General features: G+C 40.7%; 1 protein-coding gene across 1 annotated transcript in view; it reads left to right on the forward strand.

Annotated features, from left to right (window-relative positions):
• LOC140995361 (ALK tyrosine kinase receptor-like) overlaps positions 1 to 16,503 on the forward strand; it is a 354,190-nt gene that overhangs the window by 216,870 nt on the left and 120,817 nt on the right. Inside the window, 1 exon segment of the mRNA XM_073465334.1 lies at positions 10,139 to 10,343. Within this exon segment, the coding sequence (XP_073321435.1) occupies positions 10,139 to 10,343 (205 nt within the window).

Here is a 16,503-nt window from a genome sequence, read left to right on the forward strand (position 1 = left end):
TACATCAATCAATTAACATTGTTGGAAAATCCTCATTCGGGTGTACTTCTCCTGTGCACCTGTTGCAAATGAAGACAGTTCAGCAGTCCAATAGATGCACCTTGGCATCATTTGCTCATTTGAGAGAGACCCTTTGGCAGTATTTGTATCAGCTCTGTCTATACACAAGGCCACTTAATCAGTGAGCTTGCTGGGCCCAGACACTTTGTCCCTCAGGCTGAAGTCTCCCCTAACCCTCTTTAAATCACTAAGGCTCTCACTTGACTTGCTTGTTTACTTTGCTTGACACTGGCGACATTACACACTGTTTACAGCTTACTGCTTCAACTCTCCGACCCTGTGTCCATCTAACTCCCTGTCTCTCTGGTCTGCATTGCATGAACATAAACATTCGCAAAACCCCACGTTAGACAGTATGGAGGCAGCTGTTATTGTAAGTCTTTAGAAAGCTGTAGATTGCAACTCACAAGATCTTTACTTTATTTCAGCCTTTCATTCCTTTATTTTATCCTGATGCAGTTGTATTTGAAAATAATCTGCTAGTTTGAGTTTTAGTTTTTTCTACTGAAGAAAACGAACCATAAAAAATTGGGCTGTCAAGGGATTAAAACAATAAGTCTAATTCATTACAAGCTTTGTGACTAATTAATCAAAATGAATCTCACTTACCAATATTTGCTGTAACCATGTAAAAGTGTCAGGAGTCAGGAGGTGGTAATTCAGGCTTGAAGTACTCCGATGGTACGAAAATTCCGTGCTTCATAAATTGCACTTAATGGTGCTTCGGTCAACAGTTCCATCTGTGTTTTAGTATTTTTATGATCTTTTATGATCTGACAATGTTTTATAATTTTTGACGAATAACTGTTTGATATATAAACTAACATTTATGTGTTAATATTCCACCACTCACACAGATTTAACAACCTCAAAATAATCTTCTGCTTTTGCTGGGTGTGGAAATAAGAGTGTTGTTTTGTATAAGTTTTGTTTGCTTTGGCATTTGACGTCTACTTTTCTGTTGATCTATTATTTTGCACTTTGTAGTTTTCATCCAGTAAGGATTGGACCAGCCAGTCCTTCGCAGAAAAATAACCATATAGGTTGAATGTGAAAGCAGTTTACTATGAGCCATATTAACATTTCTTGTTAGGTGGCCTCTAGTGGCCATAGTAATTATTATGGCAGCAAAAGAAGATGTCAGGTGAGTAGTCCACAGAGCAAAAACACAGGACTTTCAGTCAGTTTTGTGAAAGCAAAAGTCAACGGTGGGTTATTATTATTTACTAACCTAGTTAACTAACCTAGACTGAGGTGTACTTGTGTTATTGACGGACAGTCTGCGCCACTTTCGCCACACTGTGCATGGTTACTTTGTTGTCAGAGCCATTTAAACTTCATCTGCATATAAAAATCAAGTCAAACACTTTCAGTGAAAAATGTTACACTATAATCAGATTATTCACATAACATTTTTTTATTAAAAAAGGACATGTCTGTAAGAATGTTTTTAAGGGGTAAGGAGGGAAATCAACAATCAATCAATCAACAGTATATTTGTTATTTGACCTATCATCAGCTGCAAGACCAGCCTTATCGGAGCACAATACAAATGGAGGCACAACCAGGTCCTTCAGCAATTGGCACTAGTGCTGGACGAAAGGACTAAAAGTAATCCCTTCCCTTCCTCAATAACTGGCTTCCTGAACACCGTGGCCTTTGTACCAGCAGGAAAGAGCTACCAAAGAGGTCAACTGCAAGAAATGAATCAAGCCTAGATAAAAGTTGATGTAGACCAGAAGCTCACCTTTCCATGGGTAGTTGGTGGATGCAGTCAGTGAAGCGTATGACCACAAAAAACTGAAGGCCTCTGATCTAGCAACTGAAGCAGAACAAAAAGGCTGGAGTACACATGTGCTCCCTGTGAAGGTTGCTGCAGAGGTTTGGTGTCCGAGGACAGTCCTTCCGACAGGCTATCAAGTCAATGGCAGAGGCTGCTGAGCAGAGAAGCAACTGGCTGTGGCTGAAGAGAAAGGATTAGGACCTGGGTGGCAAGATGACAAAAGCCAACAGGAGGTGTAACAGTGGAGGGTGGTACACCTGGGATGCCAATTGTTACCATCGAGCACTCTAAAGGTGTTGTGAGCCTGTCGAGAAAACACCAAGGAGGAGTGTACCCACCTGATGACTCCAGTGAAGCAATTACCCCTGCCCCCACTTTAAGAATGATTGTCGATTACAGGATTGTAAAACTAAGTCCTAAAAGCTCAACATTGCATTTAAAGGATATTAACCACAGCCCAACAGTTCTATTGATCTGCTGTTTTCAGTACACTTCAAGCGAAGTGAATAATGAATTGCGTACCGGCTGGTTGAAAGTGCTCGCAGCATCAAACAAATTTTCAAACAAATGAAACAAATTTTGGTGGTCTGGGGTAAGGAAATTGTTATCTATTTAAGTACCATTTAACTGCATCAGAGATCCGTATCCTTCATGGTGAGAGTCGATTAATATTCTAACAGAAACATCTCAGAGAGACATTGTTAGTTTTGCATTGTTTTTAAGAACACTCAGTATCTAGCTTGTACGATGCAATAGAATGTGATTAATTATTAGTTCACCGTTCACATTAAGTGTTATTCCGGGAATCCTAATCAACATATCACACCTGACAGCAGCATTTGACACCAGTTTATTATTTATCTGTCTGTTTTTGAGGAAATTTAACAAATGTTAAACCTCAGCAGCCTCAATTGCTGATCATTTGTTCCAGATTACATAACAGTACAGAATAACTGTACATGCTACAGTAACAGCTAACCTTTTTCAAGCAGCAATGGCTCATGGAAATAGAACACAGAGAACATGAGAACACAGAAGCCCAGAAACAGTGTGATAGCTGGAACATGGTTCATTAAAACCAGGAAAATAAGCAGAAGATAGCGACATGTCTGGCATGTGAGGGGGTGGAAGTTGACATTGCAGTTTATTGTACAGTGCAGTGTATTAGTGTCATTTAGCCAGACACAGACTTCTTGAACTTTAAGCTTAAGTAGGTAGAAAAGCGCAATACAGTATAAGTGCAGTTCATTTAACATTTTATTTGCTTCCGGTGTTAAGGTTTATAACTCATTACATTATCATTTAATGGTAACACCAAAAAAGAGCACTTTTACATTTTAAATCTAACTCCTTTTTGTTATAACTGAAGTTATCACAACCAGACACTTTTTTTCCTATAATGGATAGACTTGTCAAAGATGTCAAAGGCGCATATTTGGCCGATAAAACATATTCCTGTGAGCAAAAGGTCAATTTCCTTCAAGCACTGATTTTAAGAAAGGCTGTTTTGTAATAATCAATAATAGATATTTGGCTTGTTGGAATGCTGACATTTTGTTAACATAATTTCCTCTCCTCTCCTCAAAGAACAAAGAAGCCACATCTTCTTGACAATCCTCTGCTTATATTCAAGTCTGATTGTAATTTGCCTGAAGACGATACCAGTTCATTTTGTAATAATATATGGAAAATTTGAAAAACAAACCTTGTGACAAATCAGCAGCCATGGGACAAAAAAGCAAATCTATGGAGAGGATTTTTAAAAAAAAATATATTTAGTTAAGCAGCAGTATACACTTACATTTTTTAATCAAGCACATTGGAAATGCAGTCAAATTATTTTTCTGGTCCTTCATTTTCTTTTGTTTTCATTGAGTTAATGAGAAAAAAAATAACTTAAAAAGGGTATACATAAAGGCTAATCATGTGTCTTCACCTCAAATGTTATGTCATGTCAAATTGGTTAATGAGGCTCATGCAATTCCCCATCAAACAATACTCAGTTACTATATCTGCACACCATTCACAGACGATGTGTAGACCATGACCCATACAACCTCTCTCTCTACCTGTATCACAATAAATTCTCCCACTGAAGCATTCAAATCAAAGCAGGATACAAAAGTAAAATTTGTCTGTACTCAAACTGCTTATCTGACGATCAGTGTTGCAGTGAGAGGGTGTCAAAAAACAGAAACACCTGTCCTTGTAGTTACTATCTGAACATGCATCACTTGTCATTTAACAGTCATAAATGCCATTTGACCTGACATTAAATCACACTGACGCTACAACCACAGTGCAGCAGTGGGTTCACCTGTACAGTTGTGTGCACGCTGAGTGTCCCCTGTTGATAACAGATGAAAGATGAGGCATTCCCACGACAGGATTTGAAATACTATTGTATAAGGTACTTGACATCCTGAGGGCCAACATCCAAGCTATTCTAGATGTTTTGCCTAAATTCCAAAGCTATCAACTGGAGGACTCCCATGTCAAGAATTATATCAGGTATTGATTTTGCATCAGTCCTCTATGGGGAAACTGTCTGCACCATTAGTAAGTGATAGGCTTTTGCAACTGCATAGCCACTGGCTTTGAAAATAACGAGGGGCAGAGTGGTTTGTCAAATGGCCTATTCTTTGACTCTCATTGACATGTCTTTCTATTTTTATTATTTCATATTCTGTCTGCTGGTTTTCTATGATTATTAGATTTTCCATTAAAATAAATTATTACACAAGCTCCAACAAGGGTTTTTGTGCACAAAGGACTGGATCTGTTTCAGTAAACCATTATATTGGTAGTACTGCTTCTATTGCTTCTTCTGTCCCAGCATTGCAGTAGGAAATAAGAATGGTTCAGTTTTATGTATTACAGTATGAATAGTCTCTATTTTACACTTTACACGCTTTCCTTAAATATGCTGACTGAACAGTATATGAAATTACCCACAATAGTTTAAAAACTGGCAGATAGCAATTCTAATTGTTTTCAAATTATTCTTTAGCACCATAAAACAGCACAAATAAATTCATCTATAATAGTAGATAGTAGAATAGTTTTTATCAATTCGGCCAAGGAGGTCGCCCGTGTCCATTTGTGTGTTGGTTGGTTGGTTGGTTGGTTGGTTAGTTGGTTTGTCTGCAGGATTGCACAAAAATGAGTCAAAGGAATTCCACATAACTTGGATGGAGGATGGCTCTCAGCCCAGAATAGACCCAATTCACTTTTGGTGCAGATCTAGATAAAGAGACGAATCCAGGATTTTTTTCTAACTTTCTTTAACATTTTGAGACGGGGCTTTTCAACATTTTCAATAATTTCTTGGGGAAAAAATGCATGGATCTTGATGAAAAAAATCAGGCATTTTTAGGTGGCTGGTATCCACAAGTGAGTATAATTTGATGCAGATCCAAAAAAAAAAATCCAGATCTATCAGATTTAAATATGGTTTATTTCATAGTGGATTGGGCTCAATTGAATTAAAGGGGACTGTTAGGCCTTCGCAGAGGTATGTGCTCTACTGAGTGTCATTCTAGTAATAATAATGCATCACATTAAAACAATGTGACGAAGTGAAAGTCACAGAAAATGATCACCTGTACCTGCAGCTCTCTCTCAGTTTCAGCTCATTGTTTAGCTGTCCAGCTGCAACCTTTCATTCTCACAGCTCAGCATTGCTTCCAGGTGCAGCAGGCAGCTGCTTTCCAGTTCTGAAGGTCCACTGTGCACAACCTGCTTGGCACCATAGAGCAGACAGGCACAGTTGGCAACAAGCTGGTGAATAGAAGCAGGACTCCAAATCAATGATAATGTTTCTCTGTAACTGCTGGATGTGTAAATAAGGAACTGTTTGCTAACAAGTCTCAACTTAACAGGTGATGAAAAGTTTACCCTTCCCCCAAATGGCCAAAAATAAAAACCTTATTGCAGGTTTAATCACTGCGGCAGAAAATCATTTTAAGAAACCAACAAGAATACACTATTATAATAAGGCTGTTTATCAGCATGTCATACGCTCACACCATCTCTCTGCAGTGGAAGCTGTCACTATGTTGCACCAGTGAATGGGTTGTAAATTAAAATGTGAGGCAGTGGAACTGTTGGGACCCTAAAAAGCTTGTGCTGGCCCTGGGTAAATGCATTATGCTATAAGAGGATTTGGCAGAGAATACAATTTGAATGGTTTGTTTTCCTCCTTCTCTCAGGCTTTTAGCTGCAGTTTTATTATCTGAGGGAATTCTGCTCTCACCAACAGTTGGTCTGATTTGGGATGCCATGTCGACAAAAGCCTCGACTGATTGAATCTGTAACCGCACAGAGAGCGAGAAAAGAGTTTACCAGCTTGATTCAGTGATACAGAATACAACTATCACTTTGAATTGAAATATTTGTGCTTCTGCCTTTTGGACTCGCCTTTTTCCATTGAGGGGCGATAATCAAGTGATTATTCATAAACACTGTTGACTGTGGTAAGTGTAAAATTAACAGGTAAATAAGAAGCCGCATCCAACAAAGTCCATTAACTACAGGCATACAGGCCAACTGGAGTTAAAGTGCTGGTGTGGATTACAAATATAAGGAAAAAACTTCCAGATTAGCGGTTGACAGTTCCTTCCATCAACAGAGTCATTCAATCTTTTTTACTCTACCTCTTCTATTAAGAACAGTCATTAAACACACAGTGTGTCATTTCTTCTGCAAGGTTTCTCTCAGTCAAAACAACAAAAACATAAGACATAGTCTGTTGACATCGTGAAGTAGCGTGGGATCATCTTTATAGTTAAACACCCATTGCAGATGAAAATCTATCTGACACGACTTCGGCAGAAATGTTCACAGATAAGGTCATTAAAGAAAGTTTTATTCATGTTACTTTTAGTTAGTGCCGACTGTGTCTCTCTGACTCTCACCCAGACGTTATACCAACAGGCGGCCAAATTAAACACACTGTAACATGAATAAAATTATGGATTTCTTACAGAGGCACTAGTCATATTTAGAAACTTTAATGCAGAAATGTTACATTTTATATCTTTAAGGAACAATTATCTTTTCAGAGTTTCAAACTCAGGTGTCGGAAAAGATTACTGGACATCCCCACATGTCATCTTTAAAGGCAGTAGTCAAGGAAACTAATCTAAAAGACCAACCCAGTATCATGTCAGTTTGTGAAATATTGACAAAATCAATGTACATTTAGTTTTGAGATTACATTTTGTGCCTGTTGCGCAAACTGAAAAAGTCTTTTCCTGCCTAAACCTTACCACAGACTGGATGCAACCCCAGGATTCTGGTGTGACAGTCCTGGACTTTGTATGCTCATCATCCACCCCAACCAGGTCCCTGACTCCCGCATGGTTCATAAATGTATTCTTTCATTAAGTCAAAGAAACATGGTGCAGGCAATAAAGACAAACTGAAAAGATGTCATTATGAATTTACATCTCCCATAATTAATCAGTGTTTCTTTTAAATACACAGCTAATTTCAATATAAGTTGGTGAGTGATCATCTGTGTCTTTGCTGCCATAACCCCCATCAGTGATCAAGTTGCACTATGCAGATTGGCGCAGACAATCAGTTGAACCAGGCCTTGTGATGCAGTAAATGAGGGCATCAAGCTCTGCTAGGCAGCAGTATTCACAGGTGAAGCTGAGGCAGAAATCTACTAATGGAATTACAGTCTTCTTTGCAGTTTGCCATTATAATTTGTGCCCTGTCGATAATTGCTCCCGAGCAGGTATTTCTACATCTTATTTGGACTGGGAAACAATCCTTAATAGGTTTCAGCCTTCAGGCCCAAAGGCCTTCCAGGTTGAGTCTTAAACCCTTTATATCAAAACCCTGCTGGGTGTGTAGAAAATGTGTGCAGTCCACATTGCCTCCAAACTTGTTGTAAGCACCCGGACTGTCCTTGCCAAATTGTCTGGACCCTCTGTGTAAGGAGCATGCAAATGTGAAGGGAGGGAGAGCAAATGAGGCTTAACTGGAGCACTCCAATTCCAAGGCCTCCAAATTCACTGGTTTTTAGGCCACCTCAGGGGAAAAAGGGAGAGCACTGTATATCAGGGAAGGATTAAGGGAAGGAGCAAAAGTTTCTGAAAAAGGTGTGAGCATAGATAACAGATGAGAAAAGGCTTAAAGTCCTCCTGCCCATGTCTACAATCAATCATCCTCTGTTGACTTTATTTCAAATTGCCAAAATTCCTCATTTCTATTCTTGCAGCTATTTAAACATTTTAGACCTGCAGGATGGTTCAAGCCAAATCCACAGTCACCTTCTTATTATGTAAGTTAGGGTATTGTGTACATAATAGTTAGCAACTAAAAAGCATTACAAATTAGTTTCAATCAAATTTGAAATGTTGTTATTTAAGTTTTTGTAACTTTCCTAATAATATTTGGCATGGTTCTGCTCTGACAGTTCATCATGAAAATTACGACATTAATTCCCAGAACAAATCATAAAACACCCAAACTGGTGTAACAAACCTCTCTGCAACCACTCGATCTGCCTCTTTTAGTCTGAGCCAACCCATCTCGATGTAGCCTTTTGCAATCGGCTAGCTAACTACAGTATATATTGCTGATATCCGATCTCTTTATCTGCTTTTTCCATCATGATACCACGTGTCATTCTTTTATTTTCCAACTGTTTCCAACGCACTGTGGTGGAGTCGTCCACAAAAGCTCCTGCAGTGCACATCAAATGCTACTTCCCCAAAAACCTGTTCGGTAACTTTGTACAAAAAGCTTTGGGTTTTCCTAATGGCGAAGTCTTGAAGCTAAAGCCATAACCTCCCTACCTTCACTTCAGCCTGCCCCTCTCCAGACATTACATGTCCCTGACGTCCCAAACATGATTTATAAGGTAAGTTGCTAGATGGAGATAAAGTTAAGCAATATGTTTTATGCAACATACTTATTAGCATATTATTAGACAATATCTTAGGTTATGTAACTTTTGGATGTTGTCGAAATGGGAAAAAAAAAATGTAAACAAGAGAGAAATCAATCAAAAGTTGACCTGCCATGCCTACAGTCTTGAAAAATGGTCTAAACAGCTTTATATAATATAAGCATTTCAACTATTCCAAGCCATTTTCCACAGGCTTCAAGTAATGTAGAATATAATATTGCTCAATTAAATCAAAATTTACCTTATGCTTGCAAACAGGCTGCTGCATCCATAATCAGTTATACAATAGGATATACAGTATACACAATACATATATATTGACATTGCTCAGGTGTATTCAAGACTGAATTAGAAACCCAGATTCAACTTGTTATATTCACACCATGCCAACATCAGGAATTTGTACAGCCTTTTTTCCCCATCTTTTCTCTGTCTGACGGGTACCAACATACAAATTGCATACACATCTAATGGCAAAAGGTTGTTTGAGTGCATCGCTTGACATACACAGGGAGACACGTGCGTCCCAGTTAGAAAAGTACACTTTGATACAATCTGACCCTTGGGAGGCTGGTATTACCATTATCCAGAGGCAAGAGCGTAGCCTGGAAATGGAAACAAATTAAAAAGGAAAGAAAATAAACAAGTCAACCCTGTGCTACAAAAAATTTCTAGATTTATTTTTATGACTGTGCCAGCAGCAGATAGCTCATGACACCTGCAACAGTAAATAAAAAGCGACAACATGGCAAACTCACCTTCACTGCTTCCTGAGAATGATTAAAAAAATTCACTTATTCTGCACGTTTTTTTTTTGCTTCCTCTCATCAACACTACTTTTCTTAAGTGAGCTTATTAAAAATGGATTTTCCTCCTTTCATGTTGAGGTTCTTTGTGCTTTCCATTCCACACACACATACACACACACAACTTTTCCGCTTCTGATGAACTCCCTGCTTCAATGAGCTCAGTAGGTTGGAGAGTGAAATGGGACCTCATATCAAAACTAGAGGAAAAAAAAAACGTGCTTTGATTTTTCACCCACTACCCCCCACTTTTCTATGCAAGGGATGTCATTGACTGCCCTTTTTCAAAGCAGCTTTATTTCATGCATTTGCATCAAGTGTTCCTCTCGGCTATTGCCTCAAAACTAGTTGAAATCATAGCCATTACTCATCTGGACTCACACTGTATCAGCACATCATGTTCATTAGAAATTCTGATCATTTCACTGTTTTCTTGCAACTCCTGATGTGTGTTTAGCAAGATCAATAATGCTCTGATCCTGTGTCCATATACTGTATGTTTTTCTTTTACTACTACACGCTTGCACACTGCCCTACAGTTCTTTGTTTTTCTCCCTCCCTCAGGTCAGTTCCTCTGGGTGAACCGTTCAGCCTTTGGTGGCCCCTGGGTGCTGAGTCCTTGGCTGTGGGAGGCCCAGGGTCCATGTAGCCTGGACATGGCTGTGTTCCTCCACCCCAAGCAAAGTGGACAATACACCATAAGGCTCGTAGAGCGGGACAAACCTCCACTTGCCCTCTTCTCCACTGACACACTGCCACGAATAACAGGGTAAGCACCTGTTTTATACACATACAGTGTGGTAGAAGACAGAAAAAAAAGATTGGTTTGAGTAAAGAGAATCAGCATGAAGTAGGTGTTCAGGTCCACCCACGCCTGATGGTCAAAACCTCCCTTAACAAGTTGTATCAGCTTTCTTTATGGGATTTCTAAGCATCATGCTCAGGTGCACTGGGTTGGCATCATGTGAGCACTTGCATATCAGCCAAGAGCTTTATTATGAATACTCTGTTCCCAGACCTGTGTACATGTGTTCCATTAGAGGTAGAGATAAAAAAAAACAACAACATTCAGCTGAATCAAAGGATGGTACCCTCATTGAAAGCCTTTTTATATGGCGTGGTGTAAGATGGAGCGAGAGCTGGCAGGGCAAGAAGGGAAGGTAGGCTGTATAAAAAAACATGCCATTTGCTTTTGCAGCAGCTAGGCACAGATTAGCAATTATTGCATGCATATAACCTGCCTTTGTGATTAATGGTTAATTAACACCAGGTCTGTGCTCGTCTCATTGTGGCTTTTCATTGAAGGCCGTGCAGATATCTGTCTCAGACTGAGGGCAACAGTGACAGAGGCCAGGATGATTCTCAGTTCAAGAATTTATTTTCTAAATACTTGATATGTGTGGACATATTCATGTGTTTTCAGCCTTTTTATGTGTGCTGTAGGAAGTCAGATTACAAAGAGCAAATCTCAGCACGCTGCTATGGACATGTTTCATGCTGCTTCTGTGTGTAATGTCTTGAGGGCATTGGAATCACATGAATGCCATTCTTTCCACATCTCCCCTCTATCCATTGCTGTTCTTGTGTGGGAGTGAATGTCCGCTGATGTTTGTGTGTGTATGTGTGTGTGTGTGTGTGTTTATGTGAACATTCACGGCGGTGTAAGGGAGCAATGCAGGGATGCGCTCATTACATGTGTGACGGATTAGACTGTGCGTTTGTGTGCTCTCATTTGTAGTCAGAGGCTGCATCCACCCACACCATCTCTGCCGTGGAGACTCGCTCAGCCAAACTCCACACATTTCTATTCCGACAGGGAGGATGCTCGCATCATAAAAAGAGGGGGCAAAGACAAAAGCAAGAAGAGCCACCCGCCGACATTGAAAGAGTCAGTCAGCTTACTAATTGCCAGTCCGGGCCCTTGCCTTTGAATTTTAATCCTCTGTTTTGACATGTTTGCCCAATTCAGCAGTCAGGACATTTAGCGCAGGGTTAGCCAAGAGGGAAACAAAACATCCTTGCACACAATGATCATTTAACAAGGTCCTCCTTACTTGAGGGTAGATTAAAACTTCTCAGGTCTCATTTCATTCATTTTTAGTTTAACTTTGTATTAGAATGACTCATAGGTTGGAGCAGAGACAGCAGCCATGTCCACATAAAACAAAAATATTCATAACACAAGTACGCTCCCACTGGAGTAGAAATAACTATTTGGAAGCTGCCCACACAGTGTCGCATAGTTAACTATTCGTTCTCTCTGCTGATGCTACTTAGTGTAACAATGATGTCATGAATGGAATTAAAAAAGTAAATTTGGGGTTAATGCTGTTTCTCCTGTAATTTGAACAACATTGTTTTTGTTTCTCAATCACAAAGCTTCTGATTAAATCTAACACAATGCGTCCAAGCCCCAGTACAGCCATCAGCCACTGAGGGAGCTCTCACTTTGAAAGCCCTGAAAGCTGCTCCGCTGCCTGCATTGCATTAATGTTGCGTCACATCTGATGGAATTGTCCAGGCACAACTAAATCTTTAAGAGTCAATTCTCAATGGCAAGCGCTTCATCCTCTGCAGGTGCTTTGTGAAAAAATTATCCTTGCTGTTCTGTGGTGGGTTGAGAAAAAATGGCAGTGTACTGTAGGGTGAAATAACGGTTAAAAGATATAATAATAATATTAAAGGAATAGTTCACTCTAGAACGAAATTTAGTCATTATCGACTCACCCTCATGCTGATGAGAAGTCCGGTGTAGTTTCTTATTCCTCAAAGTGCAGCTGGAGACCCGCGGGGGTACCGTCCTGCAGCAAAAATCCATATAACGAGCGTCAATGGTGTCCGAGACAAAAAGGTCCATAAAACTACACAAAAATTTTGTAATATTCCTCCATACTGCTCGTCCGCTGCAATCCAAGTGTCCTGAAGTGGCGACATCCAGAGTTTACTCGAAACGACCTCATTTAGTACATCTTTACAGCCTAAACAGTCACTATACTATATTTGTAGTACGTTCCCGCATGCACGCGAGTCTCCCTCACAGCCACTTGCACTACGGAAGCCACACCAGACAAGATCAACAGAACTCGCGATAGATACACACTGGTATTTACATCGTGCATGCCTCCAGGCAAATATAGTATAGTGACTGTTTAGGCTAGAAAAATGTACTAAATGACGTTGTTTCAAGTAAACTCTGGATGTCGCCACTTCAGGACACTTGGATTGCAGCGGACGAGCAGTATGGAGGAATATTACAAAGTTTTTGTGTAGTTTCATGGACCTTTTCGTCTCGGACACCATTGACGCCCGTTATATGGATTATTGCTGCAGGAGGGTACCCCGCGGGTCTCCAGCTGCACTTTGAGGAATAAGAAACTACACCGGACTTCTCATCAGCATGAGGGTGAGTCGATAATGACTGAATTTCGTTCTAGAGTGAACTATTCCTTTAATATAACAGGTCAAGGTTTTAACTTTAAACCTTCCCAAATCTGTGCTGGATACTTGTGATTTGAACCAGATAATACTGCTCTGTTCCTCTTTTAAACCAAAACTCAAATTTTTAACAGGCTGTGGAAGAATGGAGCTCCGGTTTGGTCTATTAAACCAGTGACTTGAGTAAACCATTTGCCAAATGTTACTGACTGAAGTCCCTGTATGTTTTGAAGCAAGTGTCTTCTTACTACTATGCAGGTAGAATTTCAGGGTTAGCTTTTCATTACACCTCCCTTCATGCCCCTGCCTCGGATTTCATCATATAGTGTATAACTATACCTGAGGGAGGCATATTTTGGACCTCTGAACGCAGGCAGCGAAAGACATGACTCATCACACAGTGTGAGCTCTGGCAGTGAATGTCAGCATCCCAAGTGTGTCTGTCAGCACTGAAAGAGAGAGGGAGGGCTGCAAGATCTGTGTGATGTCCTCTTGTGTATATCTGCACATGAATTGTTTGTGTCTGTACAGTCTTTGCACATGTGTGCATTAATATCTCTCATTTCGTGTACCATGACCAGTCCTGGCAGTGGTAAATTATCAGGGCAGTCTTGTTTTGTGAGCGAGGTGGTGGGAGCAGTCACAAGGTAATGCATCACACTGCTACATCCCATCACAGGAATCTGTCTCACCCTACTTTATGTGATCTTATAATATTACCTCACACCCCATCCATTACACCTTCATACACACATACAGGGTAATAAAGCACATATTATATGCGTATGCATTCATTTGCTTTACATTAATACTGTATGTGCCAAATGGCCTCGATTGCAAGGTGCGTTAATGTGATGCTCTGAGTGATGCAATGAGTGTAGGTATCAGAACCGCCGAGTGTGATAAAAAGCAGTCACGCGTTTGTGTGGAAAGCGTTGGATGTCATTTAAAAGCACGGCATGAAAGCAGCATCATCTTAAAACTGATCCATGGCTTCTGTAATGTGGGGGAAGGAAGCATCAAAGGAGGCAAGTGTTAATGCTAAATTTTGACGTACAGAGGGAACATTATGGCAAGTGAAATATGATATAATATTAGCTGCACTGCGCATTCTCCCCTACATAATCCTGCATAATAAAGTAAAGCCGTAATATGAGAAAAAGAATCGCAGAGCCATTATTGAAGCATGGAAAGGAACTAAACATGATTGACTGAACGTTACAGCATGCAGCAGAAAATCAGTGGAATCTTTGAAAATGCATAAATACAGTCGAACCGTAGATACAATCTGTATGTATGGTGCATGGACAATTAGAAGATTTCATTCTAGCTGTCGTGGTTACAATGAAGGTTGTTCCACACAAGCAGCATTTTTATTTCAAATTGAACCAGCTGTAATCCCTGCAAGTAAAAAGGATTACTCTTGCCACTAACCTAATTATTCAATTTACAGACCCATGAATGAAATAAAAAAGCAGCCTCAAAGCATCATATGCATCTGTGTATTTGCAGCATACACTTAGCAAGTTGAATAATTGCCAACTGCTGCATTACTTAGCTTCTTAATTAAAATATAGGAATCAATATGAACTGTGTATTGGGCAGGTAAGAATTAAACTGCTTTTAAAGGGATAGTTCGGATTTTTTGACATGAAGTTGTATGACATCCTCACCATCAGTGTCGTGCATCAGCAGTGACTTTTCCCCCACTGCGTCCTGTGAGCCGAGGTCTGTCCCGCTGTTGTTGCTGAAGAAAGTAGTTACGGCTAGTTTGTGGGGTCACGAAGATAAAGCGTTTTGCTTCAAAAAACAATATCCGTTCAAAAGAGTAAAACATTTGCATCACAAAATCGTTTACGACAAAAAAGTCAGACCTCACGATCACCTGGCACTACTTCCCCTCCCTTCGTATCACTGCGCGTTTCCGCCTGTTGACACACGGCACCGCTCCGTCAGCTGTTTCACGGTGTTTACATGCTCGGATGGTAAACGTAAATATGTCTGACTACGAAACGAGTGATGAAGACATTCCTTTTACCACAGAGCCAAAGGGATATCTTTATGAACCCGAATACAGAGACACCGAGCTTCGTCAAATGGAGTTAGAACGGGCAGAGAGAGAGGAGAGACCTTGGACCTGTACAGACAGTACATAGTTGCTGACAATAATAATAACAGTCATCATATAAAAAGGCACCGTCTTTAGCTTGTAGATAGTTGTTCTTACCTGGGGTCGTGGCACAGCAGCGCTCTTCAAAACATGTTTCTTCCTCTTTCCTGGGCGTGTAGGAACATAATCGTCCTTGCTGAAGTGTGCACTACACACACGAAGCTTTTTCACCCTTGGCAGTCTCGCTTCAATGTTCAAGCCCATGGCAAGAAGCCAAAGTTGCCTAATAGCAATGTCCGTGACAGGAAAGCGGTGAAATATATACGGCGACTTGGTGTGATCTTTGTTGTTGCAACCCGGATAATCGCAAATCCGCACCATTTTTATATATCCTCTTGTCTAATAATCTCGCTAGTACTCACGTTAGCTCTCACGTTAGCTCTCTCGCACATCCGAGCATATAAACACCGTGAAACAGCTGACGGAGCGGTGCCTTGTGTCAACAGGCGGAAGCGCGCAGTGATACGAAGGGAGGGGAAATAGTGCCAGGTGATCGTGAGGTCTGACTTTTTTGTCGTAAACGATTTTGTGATGCAAATGTTTTACTCCTTTGAACGGATATTGTTTTTTGAAGCAAAACGCTTTATCTTCGTGGCCCCGCAAACTAGCCGCAACTACTTTCTTCAGCAACAACAGCGGGACAGACCTCGGCTCACAGGACGCAGTGGGGGAAAAGTCACTGCTGATGCACGACACTGATGGTGAGGATGTCATACATCTTCATGTCAAAAAATCCGAACTATCCCTTTAACTCTTATTGGCAGTAGGTGATTTGAGGGGGGATGCCGTCCCCCTTGTTAGCAAAATTACCAAAAAACATCCCCCTTGTTAGCCTGCCATCACTCTCCATCCCCTAGTAGCAGAAAGTGTGTTACAAATCACAAGCGGCTGCGATCAGCTCCGGCGCACAGTAGGGTCAAGCCGTGCACGGCTGCTTTGCGTTCCGGCTGCCTGGTCGATTTTTGACGGAAGCCGCAACAAGCTGCATAGAGCAGATCACGCCGGCAGGAAGTCAGAGACACAGAACATAGAACATCCGGTCAATTTTCAAAATAAAACACCCTGTGCAGACTCCTGATTGTATAAAAACGAAAAATGACCAGATCAACAAAATCTGAGCCACTCAACAAAATCGGGCAGGCAAAAGGCTCGGTTCTGAAACGTTCCCGCTGGGTTCTCTTTATACATTCATGGTATGATGCCATGCGGAGGGCGGAACAAAACCTGTAGCAGACGCGACGTCATAGAGCAGCTTCCGGTGGATTCCCAGCGCGTCTCTCGTGTAGAGGAGCACAACAAGTTTGCTTGTTCTAAAACTAAAATG

This window comes from Pagrus major, chromosome 5 (genome assembly GCF_040436345.1).
Source record: "Pagrus major chromosome 5, Pma_NU_1.0".
Lineage (NCBI taxonomy): Eukaryota > Metazoa > Chordata > Actinopteri > Spariformes > Sparidae > Pagrus > Pagrus major.